The sequence below is a fragment of the Lactuca saligna genome, chromosome 5 (genome assembly GCF_052625555.1).
Source record: "Lactuca saligna cultivar CGN05327 chromosome 5, ASM5262555v1, whole genome shotgun sequence".
Taxonomy (NCBI): Eukaryota; Viridiplantae; Streptophyta; class Magnoliopsida; order Asterales; family Asteraceae; genus Lactuca; species Lactuca saligna.
Window position 1 is genome coordinate 274,846,710 of NC_136421.1, and position 12,154 is coordinate 274,858,863.

Consider the following 12,154-nt stretch of genomic DNA (forward strand, 5'->3'; position numbering starts at 1 on the left):
GGCATTCGACTATATAACAGGGATATATGAAGATAAAAGCACCAAACAATCCACATAATTTTATTTTTTGGTCTAAAGTTTGAAATAAATTTTTTTATGGCCAAACAAAGTCTAAAATAACAAATTTTTATAGACAAAATGGAAAACCTTAAAACTATATTTTATGAAGAAAAGCTAAAAAAAAAAATTTAATGGCCAAAGTTCAAAACCATAAAATTATATTATTTATAAGCATTTTTGTTATAATATATAATAATAATAAGATGAATAATATGATCTATATTTATTAGGTAGCAAAAACAAGTGATTTGGGAAAACATTGGAAGGAAACGTACAAGTGAGGAAAGCGAGTATGGCATGTACAAGTATACAAAGCGACAGATAACATAACGTCAGTTCCACGTCGGAGTTGGAGCCGTACATCGGCGAAGAGATGCCAGTCAGACAATGGATGGAAACGGTACCGACACCGACGCTTCACCCACTTGTACTCTCTCTCTCTATTTATCTTTCCCCCAAAAATTTCACCGATAAACAAACCCTAGATGGGCGACGAGTTAGCTTTGATCAATTCTCCGTCTCCGGTCGCCTCAGCCGGAGGAAACCATCCTAATTCATCTCGTCCGCTCCCTTTCCGTGAGGATTGTTGGAGCGAGGATGCGACGTCGACTCTCGTCGACGCTTGGGGCCGCCGTTACCTTGAGCTCAACCGTGGGAACCTCCGTCAAAAGGATTGGCAGGAGGTCGCCGATTCCGTCAACGCCCGTCATGGCCATACCAAGAAAACAAGGCGTACAGACGTTCAGTGCAAAAATCGGATCGACACTCTGAAGAAGAAGTATAAGGTTGAGAAAGCTAGGGTTTCGGAATCCAATGGCCAAATTACCAGTTCTTGGCCGTTTTACTCTCGCCTGGACTCGTTAATCGGATCCGCTGCAACCGCGAAGAAGTCTTCATCGTCATCACCGCCGACGGCCGTTCCATTACCCTACCGGAAACCTCCTTCGACGGTATTGTCTTCTCAATTTCCCCAGCCTCTCGCGGTTCTCCCTCAGAAACGACCGCTTCCGGTGGCTGCGGCCGTGGATGACTCGTATTTTCGGAGGAATTACTCGGCTGTTGCTGCCGCTGCTGCAGCCGCGGAGGAGGATGGATCAGAGGATGATGAGTCTCTGGGGACGAGCGACGAAGAAGGTGGTGCGGGTGGGGAAGGAGTGAGGAAGGAAGGAGGAGGGGATTCCGAGTGCATGAAGCGGTTGGCAAGGGCTATTGAGAGATTCGGAGAGATATACGAGAGGGTTGAGGGAGAGAAACAGAAACAGATGATTGAATTGGAGAAACAGAGGATGCAATTCACCAAAGATTTGGAAGTTCAGAGGATGCAATTGTTCATGGATACACAGGTTCAGCTGGAGAAGATAAAGCAAGCAAAGAGGACAGTTTCTGATGATGATGTTTACAGTTAACCTCCCTGTTTTGCCATGCGTTAAGAAAAAGGTTAGCTTTGCATCTGATGGTGTTTATCGTTGAGTGATGATTCTGACTGACAATGGTGAGCATTACCTATTTGCGTTTCTCCCATTTATGCATGCTGAAAAAAGAAAGTATATATAAACATAATATCTTGATGATTTCCATGGAAGAGGAAGAGGATGTTTTTAACTGTAAGAGTAATTATTATTAGATAAGAGTATGAATGTTGTAGTTACTTCTATTCAATGTCTTTGCGTTAGAAAAACAAGTTGGTGGTAGACCATGATAATTGATACTCTTTCTTGAACAATTTGGTCACTAACCTTTGTTTTTTCTTGAATCTTGAGTTGCTTAATTGATTATCTTCACTGACATATGTTCTGTTCTGCAATCTGCATTGAGGTTAAAGATGAAATTTTGTTAGGAAACCAAGTAAAATGTTGGTGTTCTATATACTCTGTTGATTAGTTGTTTCATATATCCGACTGTTTTTACTTCAGGTATGTGAGTTCACGATTCCTTTAGTTTAAAATCATTTAACCATGTAATTTGAAGGGGTATTCTTTTCGAGGGCTATACTATGCTAGTCAGGTTTGGGTTTTAACAAACAATAATGCCCTAAAAAACATCAAATTACAACCAATAACCCTTCACATTAATGAGTTTAGTGAATATAAATAAATAAAAGTAATCACATTAATGTGTTTAGTGAATATAAATAAATAGAAGTAATCACATTAATGTGTTTAGTGAATATAAATAAAAGTTATCACATTAATGGGTTTACCTTTGATGGTATAATAAACATAGGAGTATAATTTAATTTTATAAAAACCAAAACTTTGTGTTATGTTGAATCTTTGTCCTCTGTCCCTTTTACAAGTTCTTCTCCCTTCTTTTCTAACAACTAGCCTAAGTAGAATGTGCACAAAAAAAGTCTTAGGTTTTGTGTGTGTGTCTCGTGTCTATTGTCTTCTGAATAAAGCAAACACCACCTTAAAAAATAAACTATTTTTCATTCGACTCTTCCGACATTTTTTTTTTCAAACCTCAACGTTAATGGTGTATTTTTCGTTAAAAAATGCAATGTCTTAAATTCGATTCTTACATAACTTAACACATTCATACCAAATTTAGTTCTTCATCAATCATGAAAAAAATGCTTTAATTTTTTTTTTTTAAAGATTTGATTAAGGGGTTTCTGGTTTTGATTTTTGATTTTGATTGGACCTATTCTGAATTTAAGTTTCTCTAAAAAGAAGTTAACGATACAATGGCCAGTTATTTAAATTTAACTTAAAATACTTTGAATTATAGAAAATAAGGGCTGTTTGGATTAACTTATTGTTTATTAGTTTATTTGTGGTGATAATAATCGGTAAACGATGTTTATTAGTTTATTTGTGGTGAGAATAATCAATAAACAAGGGGAAGATGGAAGATGTTTATTAAAATTAGCTTATTTAGTTTATTTCTAACACAATAAACTGATTTTTAAGGATTTTATCCAAACATTTAAACTTAAGTTATTGTGGTGGAAATAAATAATAATAATAAACATCTTCTCTTTTCTCTATCAAAACGCTCTCTAAGTAACTAAAGAAAATAATTATTTAACAACAAGCAAATCCCGAACACTTTGCCATGCCCCTTATTTTTTGACATCTTACAAAATTCATTGAAACAACAAATGATTTTCATGATTAAACGATTCCAAAACCCGTGAACCCATAAACCGAGAAACCAACTCTAGAAACTGAAAAACCGAACCCATTGGATTTTAAAATCCAAAAACCGAAATAGACGGGTTGGGTTCGTTTTTATCTCTAAATGACCCAAACTAGTAGAGATAAGAGTTGTAGGAATCAAATCATCTTTGTTTGGTTTCAAAGAATATGTTTGTATGAGCTAAGAAGTCTTGCAAACAAAAACGTGGGAGGAATCAACGATTGTATAGCAACAAATAGTGTTGGTAAATGGGTGGTGTTTCCAACTAGGGATGAGCAAAAGGACCGAACCGGCCGGAACCGGTCCGAACCGGACCGGAACCGGGAACCGGCTTCGACCAAAATCAAGAACCAAACCGGCCCGGCGATTCTATCGGTCCGGTTCTACCGGTTCCCGGTTCCTACCGGTTCTTGTCGTGTCTTCAAATGTTGGAACCGGTCCTTGAAAAATAGCATCATACGGTTCCGGTTTTTGCCGGTTCTACCGGTTTTTACCGGTTCTACCGGTTCCGGTTATATCGGTTCCGGTTCCTACCGGTTCCCGGTTCCAAAAATCTATAAAAATAACGTCCCGGTCCCGGCCCGACCGGTTCCATCGGGCTCCGGTTCCGGTGCCGGTTCCGGTTCCGGCCGGTTCCCCGGTCCATTTGCTCATCCCTATTTCCAACTACTTTCACAAGTAGTGTTTCCAAGAAACGATGAGCATAATCAATGTCAAGCTATGAAAACCACCTCTAATTTACATATTTTTTATAAATGACCGTTACAACTGGTGCCACCACACTCATCATAACCATTGCCACCATGATTATCGCTGACAACGATGCTTTGTTGCACCTCTCTATTGGTGTTACCAATATCTTGCATTTCTAATGTTAGGTACTCATACAACAATCATACAATTAAAATATGTGATATTCATACAATTCACCAACTCCATTTTTAATATGGGACACCTCATGATGTTTTTTTTAAGGCAGGAGTGTTGAGTCGGGTGTGTGTTTTGAGGAGTTGGAGTTATGAGAACGCAAAAACAAATAAAATAGGTGGCAAACAGGTGTGACCAAGTGTTGTTATAAGGGATGAACATGGTGGGGGTGGTTGGGATGAGTAAGCCGATCGATTATAGGGATCAACTGAATTTCATTTGTTTGATTTTAAAGAGTCTGTTTGCACAAATTACGAAGCCTTTGACACTGATTATGTTCGTTTGTCTTCGGAAACTATGGGGGTGTAGAAAGTGAATAAGGCATGAGAGGATGATAATTGTATAAAGATTAGTTTGATTGTGGTAAAATGGATAAAAGAAATATCGGTGGTGGTGGTCTATAGTCAATTTATTAGGACAATATAATTATGTCCATTTCACCACCACCGATTTTGTGTATCCTTTCCACTCCCACCATCCATCTTTATACTATCATTGCTTCGTGTCGTATCTTACTCACCGCCTACACCGCCATTATTTCTAACAACCGACGGACATAATCTGTGCCAGAGACTCCCCAACGTAGGCTAACTTCTGTTTTAAAATACCCCTAAAATCACCACCATGTTCTCTCCAACAACACTTGTTGCATCTCTCTACCACCTTCCATAACTATTCCTTCACATTTTCATACCTCCAACTCGTCAAAACACAAACTCCGACTCACACACTCTTACCTAAGAAGCTGTCATAACTACGAACTACCCCTTAAAATTAAATAGTTTAATAATCTCAAATAAAAGTTACTTTATAGTTTTTGTAAATAATTTTAGAGTAACCATATTGTTTTAAATAATTACTTGATCACTTGGTTTTTTTCGGACACTAAAATCATGAAAAGTGTTTTTCTTTAAATAATTTTACTGAAAATTACCATTTTTTTTTTTGCATTATACTTAAGTCTATTAATATGTTCAACATCAACAATAGACACACAATAAGGTGTATTTCAATTAAATTAGTGTGCTAATCAAAGACAAATTACTATAAATGCATTAAAATCTAAGCGCAAGTAATTACGAGTTATTGACTTCCATGTTGATGTTGATTATATATATGGTTATCTTGAAAAAAAAAAAAAATCGTTGGTTGAGATCAGATTAATTAGCATATGGTTATATGGTGAGTGATGTAGGATTAAGTATCAATATTAAATTTAAGATCGACATATTTATCTCAATTTCTATTCTTACTTGGATCATGATAAAGACATAATTGTATCAAAAAGACTTAATCAAATAATTAATTAATATAAATATGATACACTTTAGGCACAGTCTACGGTTTGTCTACAAATTGACTTATCTCCTTAACAATAAATATGTAAGAATCAAATTGATTGTTTGTATCAATTTATAATTCCAATATAATACACTTGATTACCAAGCAAATAGTGGTCATACAAGAAAGTCGAGAGCCAATATCCTTCCAATATACAATCTTTGGAAAATCCAACAACCAAGCGGATCGTGACTATTCTACACATCACTCTTCTAGTTGTATCTATTACTACATTATTACATTTGAAACTGATAATTAGATTAGGTAATACAAATGATAAATTATACCAAGTATAAATAAATACGATATGTGTAACGCAATAAACAATAACTATTTGGTATCAAAAGGAATTTGTTAGTTTATTTGACAAATTAAAATACCAGGAGGTGAACGCGAGATGCTTAGCCGCTCGTAACGTTATTTATAGGGATGATTTGAGAGTGGTTGATTGGTGATGTATTTATAGGTTGAGTTGAGAGGCTGAGTTTTGTTTTTTTAGCGATATGGGACATTGTAATTAAAGAATTGTAAATGGTTTAGGAAAGTAGTTGTCGAATTATGCAGGAGTGTTTGGATAATTGGATGTGTAAGTGCCGTGAGTGTGAAGGAATTGGGATGACATTTTGACAAGTAATTGTTGCATGTGCGTGAGATATTAAAATGTGTGTCTGGTTAAAAAAAGTTTGATGATTAGGATTTAGGACGTGGTTTTGGATGCATAAGTCGGGGGTGCTTGTAAATTTGCATAAGATTTTTATTCCAATATATAGTGTAATTGGATGGTGGAGATTAGGAAGGATAATCATAAAGGAAGAAAAATAGTCGGTTGGTTGTTGGGTTTAAGGGTTTTGGTAGCCTAAACGTGAAAAAAAAGTTATGCATGGAAATGGGATTGCATGGAGAAGGTCTACGTGGGGTGTTTTTGATGAGTTTAGGAAATGTTCAGTTAAATTGTCCATGTATACTTCAATTAACTTGGTGGTTAAGTTTTTCCAAGGAAAGTAAGGGTTTTTTTATAGGATGTTTGCATGTAACTTTTAATATGGGACAATTTGCATGGTTTGTGAAGAGTTTTGGGTTTATGACAATGTGGGATGTACCATGTATGTGGTATGGAAAAGTGTTACAAGATCCTTTATTTGTGATTTTCGGATTTCTAACCGGGGGCGAATCTGGTATGGAGTCCAAAAAAAATATGGTGCACCAACTTTTAGTCCAAAGTTATAAAAAATTAGCCCAATACAATTTAAAATGTAATATCCCAAAAAAAAAAAAAAAAAAATACCAATTAGCCCAATACATTTCATTCGGTACAAAATTTAGCCCACTTGTAGTTTTAATTAGAGGGTGTATCTCTAAGGTTTTTTTTTTTTTTTTTTAAATAACCGGTTCACAACGGTATAAGCCAAAACTAGTATTTAGGTTGTGTTTAGTACGTCAAAGCTAACTGATAAGCAGGCCCGACCGGTAGATTTTAAAGACCCTGTACAATTTAACAAAAAATAGAACCTAAAACTTAAAAGATCAAAAAATTTAAGCTAAAAGGTTATAATTTTTCATTTTTATTGCAAAATACATAAAATTAAAACTTCATTCAAAATAGTACAAAAAAAATTGCTTCTAACTGAAAAAGCCACCCTCATAATATTCATTGAAATAAAAATTTTCAATAACATCGTAGATTTCTTCTGTTTCTAAATTTTCAGCACTTCAAATCAACATGAAAGGGTATCAAAAGTCAAAACTAAAAAAAAAAAAAAAACAAACAAACAAAAAAAAAATCGAATCAGCATGATATATTTTATTATCAAGATGAAAAACAATAATATGTTCCTAAAGAAATCCATAGATCAGGAAATTACCTTTTGATTTTTGAAACTTCAAATCAGAAAAACAATAATATGCTTCTAAGAAATCAAAAAATTCAGAAATCTGAAATCAGAAACGGAAAGTTGGATTGATATTCACTGAGTCAAAGAATGAAAGAAAAAGACTCAATTACTTCTTAGTTCTTACAAATCAAAATTTATCAAAAAAGAAATGATGTGTATGTACCTTCAAAATTTAGAAATTGATTTCCTCAAATACTTGTTCTGTTTGAGTTTTGATTTTCGACACTGATATCTTTGTTCCTCCGATTTTGGAAATTGATTAATGATTAGAGTGTAGTCTACCTTTTCAAACAATAATAAAAAAAAAAAATCAGAAATTAGAAATAAAAAACTAAGCAGAAGAAAAAAAAAAAGAAGTAACGACCCATGAAAACAAATCAGAAATACCTTAATGTTACTTTTTGATTTCGAAACCTCAAACAGGTAAGAACTTTGAAGCTTCTAAATCTTTGCAGCAAGTAGTGGTAAGAAATTTCGAAACCTAATGTTGCTGATTGCCTCTGAATCTCTGATTGAAAACTAATATCACTGCTTCAGAGTTTTGAGAAGAAAGAAAAAGAAGTAGGATTGTTGATTGCCTCTGATATTGAAATCAATTGATATGTTAAAAAGAAGCAAACAATAAATAAATAATACCGTTGCTGAATTGTTGTTCCCTATTAAGGATCAGAGGAAGTTTTAAATCATGACCCATGAGTGTAAGCGTTATCAGTGAAGACCGAAGCGGTTTTTTTCCTTTTCCCAAAAGTTTAGAGCGTTTGGTTATGAAAATTTTTTAGGTTTTTTAGGAAAATTTTCCAAGAAAAACAGAATCTTTGAAAATATATTTGGTTCGTTCAGTTTTCAAAAGTTTTCTTTGAAAATGAAAATTTTCAGTTTTCCAAATTGTATGTAAATTAGAAAAATGATTTTCATAGTTTTCCAAAGTTTTCCAAATTTCTAAGTCGGGAAATGAAAACTCCACCCATTCCAATGAAATGCGTTTTCATTGAAAATTGAAAATGAAAACCCAACCCTATTTTTTGAAAACATTTTCATAGAAAATGAAAACAATTTTCTACAACCAAACACACCCTTAGTTTTCCCGCTCTCTCCTATCTGTGTCGCCTGATACATTGATAGAAAATTGACCTAATTTGTTTTGAGCCACTGAACATAGGCTACTATAAATTTTATAAAGAATTGGGAGTTATGATTATTTGGGCCTTGTTCATGGGCACTTTCAGAATCCCCAACGGGCCGGTCCGGCTGATAAGCTAGCTTATTTTTCAAACTTTTTTATGTTGTCGTGTTTGGCAAATCAAAAAGTAGCTTATAAGCTAGCTTTTTGAAAAACTACTTAGACTAGTTTTTCAGGATTTTTTTTTTAATTTTCTAAATATACCCCTTAATTAAACTATACTCTTAAATGTCATTTTATGTTATTTTATATAATTTAGCTAGGCTTTTAGTTAGTTTTACCAAACGTTATTTTTTATCAGTTAATTTTTTAGCTATTAGCTAGCTTTTATGCTAAACATAGTCTTAGATATAAACTTTTTAAAATATAGCTTATAGGGGTTCTATATCAAGAATAAGTCATTTTTTTTATAAGTCACTTATCACTAACTTATCAAAAGTGGCTAAGCACTTTTTTATATATAATTTTTTTAACTCCGTTTTGATACTGCTATAAGTCAATAAGCTAATCAATTAAAAAATATTTATCACTTTAAATAAGCACTCATAAACACCCTCTTAGTCTTATGCATATAAAAGCAACAAAATAGAGGAGTAAGAAGTAGCCAATGAAAACAGAAAAAAAGAAGCAACAAAGTTGTTGTTGGCTTGACAAGAAGAAAGAAAAAACATCTCACAACCTCACACAATTCATAAATTTTCGAACCTTTGTAGTTGCAATTAGCCAAATAAAAAACATATTTAAGCATTATAGATTCCTCTGTTATGAATTTGAGAGCTTTCTTCAAACCCTAGAATGAAACAAGTATTGAACTTTTATTAGGTTTATGATTTATGAAATTAATTTTTTTTTTGTTGAAATTGTTAGTTGTTTTTTTTTATGAAATTAGTAATTCTTTTGCTTGAAAGTTGAAATTAGTGGTGAAATTGACTTGAAATTTGACATGTTAGTGTAAAATTGAGTATTTTTTAAGATACCACCAAGCTCCAATGAATCAAGTGTTACAGGATCATCCAAAAGATAATACTCCAACTCCAATCAAGCATTCCTTTCGATTTCTAATGTGAATCAACAAACTACTCCAATTACTCCAATCAATAAGTCCACAACCCACAACTACTCCAATTACAAATGTTGATTTGAAGGATCTTCCAAAAGACTCGAACGATAGACCAAACATTACAATTGATAATCCAAATCCAAGAGATGAATAAGAAGGGCATATTTGCTTCAAGAACCTCGTCAACTAAAAGGTCATACATTTCTATCAAAGAAAATAGGTAACAAAGAAAGACGCTTTTTGTTGAAACACCTAGTTTCGTGATGTATCTTATTTTAGAATAACAATTTTCAGTTGGATCAAGTGAAGTCTCGGGTCTTTAGAGTTGAAGTTTGGACCTTATAGGAGTAAGGTTTATTGGACTAAGGAGTTGAATCTTGGACTGAAAGTCATTTTGGGTTTAACTAGGATTTAGGCCTTATTGAACGAGGTCGAACGCGACACGGTGAGCATGGCATCGCGACGTAGTTTCAGTTGCAATCTAAGCCCATATTTATAGACTTTCTTCCCTATTTAAAGGCTTGAACTCCGGCATTAGGTCATTTTTGCCAGCATCCATCTCAACAAAGGCCTTTTGGGAGCAAACCCTAGCCTCTCTGTTATTATTTTCTGGTTCTTCAAGTGTTGGTGTACTAAAAGCTCTCAAGTGTTAAAGATTGGTGATTTTCTTTCTTCATCAACTCATGAGATATCTTTATTCCTTGTGGTTCTACATTATAAGTATTAGACCTCTACTATGTTCAATTGGTGCATAGATTTAAGATTTTCTTGACTTTTGGTCATCTTTAGGTCTTTTGGACCTCAAGTTCTTAGAGTTGAGCAACTCCAGAACTTTAGTTGGCATTGATGATATCTCTGGACCTTAAGAAGAAAGGAAAATGTGTTTGTTGCATTCTTTTTTCAACCATGCAAGGAATTATGGATTTTGATGGACTAAATCTTGTTAGGGTTTTAGATTTGGTTAGATCCAACCCTTTGAATGGATAAAGTTGGAAACTTTATCCATCAAGTCATTGAGAAGAATCAAAGATGAAGTTACGAGCCTTGATCTACAAGGGTTAAGTGCTTTATAAGTTAGTTTTTTATTAGGGAAACCGCGACACGACCAAGTGCTTGGTGCGGTGCAGTGGTAAAAGGAACCTTGCGATTGTTTTGTCATGGCGTGTCTGTAACACCCTGTTTCGAGTCATTTCATAATTTAGGGTGGTGATATAAATATCAAGTATCATAACGCTTCGGGCTTTGGCGTTAGAGGTTTAGACCCATTTGGATGTGGGTAATGTAGATTATATGATCCAAGAGTCCAGTTTGAGCTTTGGAGTCAAAGGGTAAAATAGGAAAAGTGGTGTTTTAGACTTCTTTTATGAATTAAGGATTATATTTTGATGTGATTTAAGTAAAAAAATATTTAGATAGGGTTGTAGAGATCCTTAATACCTTTCCGTGGATGTAAAGATCATCGAAAATAGTGTTGGAGCGAAGAAGTTATGACCGTTATAAGTTAGGAAGGTTTTAGACTTAGTTTAGTACGTTGGGCATACAAGAAGTACGTTGGGCATACTGGGCATCCCTGGTACGCTGGGCGTACCAGGAGTACGCTGGGCATACGCGATCATAACCTAAATCCTATTTTCGCGGTTTGAGCCCTATTTATGCCCCTTAACTTCCCCAAATCCATTCCATTCTCAACCTCCACCTCTCCAACACCCTCCCTTGAAACCTAACCCTAGTTTGACCCTTGTGATCAAAAGAAGATGTTATTGAGTACCTTTGTTTGTTCTTGGTGCATCTTAGAGAAGAAGGACCTCATTAGAGAAGTGTTGGTTGCATTGGATCTTGTAGATCCAAACTTTGTTCACCTTGATCTTTCTTCTATATGTGACTGGTAGAGCTGATATTTGGAGTAGTGTCATGTTCATCGATCTTTCAGATTGAGAGGTGATTCTCCTCACTATACTAAGGGGTCGAAGGCACCAATTCCGGCCTATAGGATTATGTTATGTAGAAACACCAGGTGGTGGCACCTGGAAATTGCATGAAAGACCTGGATACGGCTCCCGAAAAATTATATGCAAGACCGTGGTTTGGACCTTGGCAGTTATATGTAGTATGCTAGTTGTCTTTTTGATACTTGCATGGAAGACCAGGAAGTTTTTCATAAAAGGTATTGCAGTGGTCTTTGTTCATTATATCATTCTAGTATGTCCCGTATGTATATCCAGGAAAGTGTAATTGAGTTGCATTTATCACATGTAGTCGTTGTGATAAGTCCTACACATCCAATTTTCTCATGTAAAGCTTTGAGGGGTGAAGAGTTTTGTTATATGCATGAACTGAGTGCACGTCTTTGAAAAGTTTTGGGAATAGTAGATAAAGTGGTAGGAAAGATTTTATGGTAGTTATTGGTGGTGCATAGTTGCACTTGGGTTAATAAGACATATTATATTGTTGTAGCCTTTGTCATTTGTTCAATCCTTTTTATGTAACTTTTCGGATTCGAAATATAAAATCTTGCTTTCGATAGGCTGCATCTTTGGGCTGTATATGAAAAGA

At 34.7% G+C, this 12,154-nt stretch overlaps 1 protein-coding gene and 1 long non-coding RNA gene across 2 annotated transcripts; one reads left to right on the forward strand and one right to left on the reverse strand.

Moving 5' to 3' along the window:
• The first annotated feature begins 328 nt into the window (after nt 1-328).
• On the forward strand, nt 329-1,813 carry LOC145047916 (trihelix transcription factor ENAP1-like). The gene has a single exon (XM_078996279.1). The coding sequence runs from the start codon at nt 546-548 to the stop codon at nt 1,464-1,466; it is 921 nt and encodes a 306-aa protein (XP_078852405.1). The 5' UTR covers nt 329-545; the 3' UTR covers nt 1,467-1,813.
• Nucleotides 1,814-7,308: 5,495 nt separating this feature from the next.
• Nucleotides 7,309-8,132, reverse strand: LOC145045882 (uncharacterized). Its single transcript, XR_013681911.1, has 3 exons — nt 7,998-8,132; nt 7,749-7,889; nt 7,309-7,643 (listed from the first exon to the last, which is right to left on the reverse strand). It is a non-coding gene; the product is annotated as an uncharacterized LOC145045882 (long non-coding RNA).
• Nucleotides 8,133-12,154: the final 4,022 nt, after the last annotated feature.